The sequence below is a fragment of the Camellia sinensis genome, chromosome 3, assembly GCF_055761805.1.
Source record: "Camellia sinensis isolate YWXY chromosome 3, ASM5576180v1, whole genome shotgun sequence".
NCBI classification, from domain to species: Eukaryota; Viridiplantae; Streptophyta; class Magnoliopsida; order Ericales; family Theaceae; genus Camellia; species Camellia sinensis.
In genome coordinates this window covers 68,110,645-68,115,809 of record NC_138963.1, presented here as the reverse complement: position 1 = coordinate 68,115,809, position 5,165 = coordinate 68,110,645, and the positions used below count along the sequence as shown (strand labels likewise).

At 45.8% G+C, this 5,165-nt stretch overlaps 1 protein-coding gene across 1 annotated transcript; it reads right to left on the bottom strand.

The window, feature by feature from the left end:
- Positions 1-2,246: 2,246 nt before the first annotated feature.
- On the bottom strand, positions 2,247-3,650 carry LOC145821594 (uncharacterized). Its single transcript, XM_082918123.1, has 2 exons — positions 2,880-3,650; positions 2,247-2,549 (listed from the first exon to the last, which is right to left on the bottom strand). The coding sequence occupies exons 1-2, from the start codon at positions 3,648-3,650 to the stop codon at positions 2,247-2,249; spliced, it is 1,074 nt and encodes a 357-aa protein (XP_082774249.1).
- Between the last annotated feature and the right edge of the window lie 1,515 nt (positions 3,651-5,165).

Here is a 5,165-nt window from a genome sequence, read left to right as displayed (position 1 = left end):
TTGTGCATGGTAGTGGACTTCCGAGCGGAGTCGAGTACGCATTGCATTGGGCCCTCTTCCCGAGGCTGTTTACTGTTTTATTAGATTCGCTAATTTGCTTAACTAGTTTAATTGGTCTGTAATATTTAATTAGCTTGTAGGTTAGTTAAATCTGTATTATTCTTTTGGTCCCTCCGAGCGAGGGCGAATTTGTAATAAGTGTGGGTGCGTGTGTGCATGTCTTCCAACCCCCACTTCTTTCTCCCTTTTACTTACCTGCTTTTGATGGTTGGTATTAGGGCACATTTAATTTAGCATACCATATGCTATGCATGCGTGCATCATTCATCAGCCTTGCATACGCCAAGCCCGGTGCATCATGCTAACCGCATAGTATTTCAATTCTAAACTCGAATATGTGCATCAAATGGTTGCATTTCACATGCCATCCTAGGATTAGCCGAGCCTATCCTAATTGCATTCTGTATGCGTTGCATTAGGCACTTAACATGAACTAGGATCATGCATGATTACTAACTAGTTCATTGTTTTGGCACGGAGTACGATGCAAGTATTTATGCTTTAGTATCTCGCATAAGTGTGAATGTTAACATGACAGCATGCTTACCATGTGGCCATGTGCTTATGTGATATTACTGAATGAGTGCCTGTGGGTGAAGGTTGGATTGTTTGAATTGGGATAATTCATCGAAATCCGTATTTTTAGCCTACTCGCGAGTAGCAAAATTCAAACCATTTTCCAAACAAACGGAAATGCGATGCTTTGTTCCGATTTAGGCAATTTAGTCTATACTTGTTTTGCTGTACGCATTACGTAGTAATTCTAGGTTAATAACCGGAATAAGAACACATAATGCTTTCAAAACAAGATATCACGGTTAGTAGAGGCTGATCTTTGATCGGGCGAGAGGGGGTGCTCATAGCTGACCTTCCCCAATCGTACCCAAGTTCCCGAGCCAAGGCAACTTTGGCGATGACAGACACGTGGCCTTTGGCACCGAGTCAGGGTTTCCTAAATTTCCCAAAATAAAATATTTAGGTGGCGACTCTGTATTTGGCAAAGCAGTCCATGTTTGGCACTTCTTTTCTAAAAATCTATTTTCCAAAATGATTTGCCGGATTTGGACTCTTTGGTTCAGATTAAGAACCGTGACAATTTGAGAGTCCTCAACTGTAGTGAACCCAACACGAACAGAACAGGACTCATCCTCCCCGGGCGTTCGGGGACGTCTACAGTGTGTTTCTTTCTTATCCATTGGGAGCTGCTCTGAAGATAGGAATGTGGTGATAGGGTCCATCCAACTCGAACCCGGTTCGATGACGTTGACCTGAACTGATTCTGAAGAGGTAATGCTCGGCTCGGGGACGAACCCTACTTCGATTGTCTGCTTAATTTCTGAGTTGATAGTAGAGGCTAAGCAAGCCAGGGCGTCTACATGCGTGTTCTGATCCCGGGTTATCTAATTCAGTTCGTGGTGATCAAATTTCGCGAGCAAAGAATTCACCGTTTTTATATAGGCTGCTATGCGGTCATTTTTGGCTGCATATTCCTCCTTCAACTGGTTGATTACTAGCATTGAGTCATAGAAGACAAGCAGACGTCGTGCACCGAGGTGAAGTTCTGGTCAACAGTGCTTCGTATTCGGCCTCATTGTTTGATGCATCGAATCCCAATTTAATGGCTTGTTCGATTATTGCCCCTTTGGGGGTCATGATTACTACGCCAGCCCCACTGCCACGCTGGTTGGATGCACCTGATCAGACTTAAAATCGGCGAGGGATTTTCTGAACTCGACTACAAAGTCGGCAAGCACTTGCCCTTTGATGAAAGTTCTTGGTAGAAACTGGATATCATACTAGCCGAGTTCAAGAGCCCATTTCAAGACGCGCCCCAACACTTCCGCGTTGCGGAGCGATGACAAGAGGGGATATTGCGTTGGTACCCCAATGGTATACCCCTGAAAGTAGTGGATCAATTTTCTTGCAGCCATGACGAAAGCAAGGATAAGCTTTTCTGATGGAAGATAATGTGTTTCGGTGTCAGCCATACCCTTGCTCACAAAGTAAACTGGTCATTGCTCCCCAAGTTCTTCCCTTATGAGTACGGCGCTGACCACCCGGTCAGATACTGCCAGATACAAGATGAGTGGATCGTCGGCCGCTGGTGTTGCCAAGAGTGGTACTGATTGGAAATAAGACTTCAGGCTGTCCAAAGCTACCTGGCACTCGGGAGTCCAATCAAATGATTAGCCTTGCCGAAGTGTGTGAAAGATTTGTTGGCAGCGATCTGTGGAACGGCTGATAAACCTGTTGAGCGCAGCGGCCATCCCTATTAGCTTCTGAACCTCTTTGACTAACCGAGGGGATCCAAGCTCTAGAATTGCAGTGATTTGCCTCGGATTGGCTTCGATTCCGCGGTGGTTAACGATGTAGCCAAAGAATTTTCCGGATCCTATGTCAAATGCACACTTGGAAGCATTCAATTTCATCTTGTACTTTCGCAGGATGCCGAATGTTTCTGACAAATTGGCTAGATGGGAGTTCTTTTCCTTGGATTTGACCACCATATCATTGATGTATACTTCCATGGTACGGCCAAGTTGTTTCTTGAACATGGGAGTCACTAGTCTTTGATAAGTTGCCCCCGCATTTTCCAGCCCAAAAGGCATAACCTTATAGCAATAGGTTCCTCTTGGGGTGAGGAATGCAGTTTTTTCTTGATCCTCCGGATGCATGGCAATTTGATGATAGCCTCTGTAGGCATCCAAGAAGCTCAGGCGTTGATGATGTGTCGTTGCATCTATGAGTTGGTCTATTCTGGGCAGGGGAAAACAGTCCTTGGGACAGGCTTTGTTCAAATCCGTAAAATCCACACTGACATGACAAGAGCCATTCTTCTTCTTGACAACCATAGTATAAGACAACCATGTAGGATAAGTTACTTCACGAATCACCCCGGCATCAAGTAACCGATCTACTTCTTGAACGACGGCCGAGGCATGCTCTGCGGCTGACCGCCGGCTTCTCTGAATAATCGGCCTACACTTCGGATCAACATTCAAGCGGTGTTGGGCCACTGATGGGCTTACTCTTGGCATCTCGTATGGGGACCATGCAAATACACCAATATTGCCGAGTAAGAAGGCTACCAACTCTTTATCCAAGGAAGTGCCGATCATGAAGAACTTGTCAGGATTTCCATCAATTTCGATCTGATGCAGGGCTTCGGTTGCTTTTTCACTTGGGATCCCCCCAATGTCTTCGAGGCTCTCCCCATCCGGTTCCTCAATTGAATGCACTTCCAGTCCCTTTAGTTTCTTTGTAGCTAAAAGATAGCATGCCTGCGCCAATTTCTGAGAGCCGCGAATTTGTTCAATACCGTATTCAGTCGGAAAACGGAGCAGTTGGTGGTAGGTGCTTGGCACGGCTTGCATTGTATGTAACCAAGTTCTGCCCATGATTAGATTATATGGAAAATGGAGCTTGACAACCAAAAACTCTACGTCTACTGATCTGGTGCCAGCCCGCACTAGTAGTGTGATCTTGCCCAAAGGATACTCTGGGTTAGCATTGAAGCCAAATAACGGGTAGTCAGCCAGAGACAGGTTCAAATTGGTAAAATCGAGCTTGACAAAAGTTTTGTGATGCATTATCTCCGAAGTGCTACCCTAGTCAATGAGAACACGCTTGATGGTGAATCTGTTTACATGTAGCTCGATGACGAGGGGATCAATGTGGGGGTGAGTCATTCTAACTAAATCACTATCATCGAAACTAATCCTTCCAGTGTCATGTGGCCGCTTTGCTGGCGTCAAAGTGCTATGGGTGCTAGACGGCAACTGGATTATGTACACCTCGGGCGGCGCCGGTAGGCAGTATATCATATGAATTACACCAAGAGGAGGTGACTCCGGCTATAGAGCTACTGTATTTGTTGAATTGTTCTTCCAGACGTATTGTGTGAGACAGCCGTCTTGCACCAACTCTTCACGGTGATCTTTTAATGAATAACAACTATCAGTGTCATGACCATGGTCTTTATGATATTCACACCGTTTATCCTGTCTTCTCGCATTGGGAGGTCGTGTCATGTAGAGTGGCCACTTGAAGAACAGAAGGTGTTGTACTTTCAACAGAATCTTATTGATCAGCTTTGTCAGCTCCGTGTATTTTTTGCCTGAACGCCTTGTGCGCCTATTATCCATTTGATACTGTTCATTAGCTTGATGTGAACATTGGTCGTTTGATCGGCGCGAGTCATGCCTATTACCTAGTTTAGGTCGATTCCGCCGCTCGGGACTTCTTGACGGCACGGTGCTAATCGGCTGAACAATTCCCGACGTGGCTGTCTCAATAGCTTTGCGTCCGACTTCGACTCGAAGGGCATCGTCTTCCACTTTGCAGTATTCTTCAACTTTCTTCATTAATGCCCAGAGGGTTTTGGGGGGACGCCTGGTTAACGAACTGCGGAGAAGGCTATCAAGATGTAATCCCATCTTAAAGGTGATGATGGCCATGGAATCATTGCAAGCATCATCTACCAGATTAAAGCACTCCCAATAGCGGGCCGAGTATTCATGAAGAGTTTCTTCCCGCTTAATTTGCATGGCCCAGAGAGAATCGGCTTGCTTCGGTTGGACCTCATTAGTGATGAATCTCGCCGTGAATGACTTTTGGAGTTGGTGGAAGCTTTTAATCGATGCCAACTCCAGTTTATAGTACCACCTCACGGCCAGTGGTCCCAGACTGCTTGGAAATATCCAACACATAAGGGGTTCACCGTCAGCATGGAGCATCATCGCTTGCTTGTAATGACGAATGTGATCAGTTAGGTCTAATTTTCCATCATAGAGGGTGAACGACGGTGCCTTGAACTTTTTGGATAGCATAGCCTTGGAAATTCGTCGCACGAATGGGTCATGTTTATCTTCCTCATCTGAATCATCGCTTCTCCTTCATCTATGCCGTACGTATGGACTTCCTTCAGACGAGCTGGATGCATCAACTCGCCCTTTCTTTCTGGGCTCGAGAGATGGTGAGTCTGAATCACTGTCATTGTTGCATTTCTAAAGTCAACGTCAACAACCATCCTTTTTTGCCGAAGGTCGATCCCGATCTTGGCATGCGGCTTGTTGGAACTTCGCCACCTCCAAGGCCAAATCCTG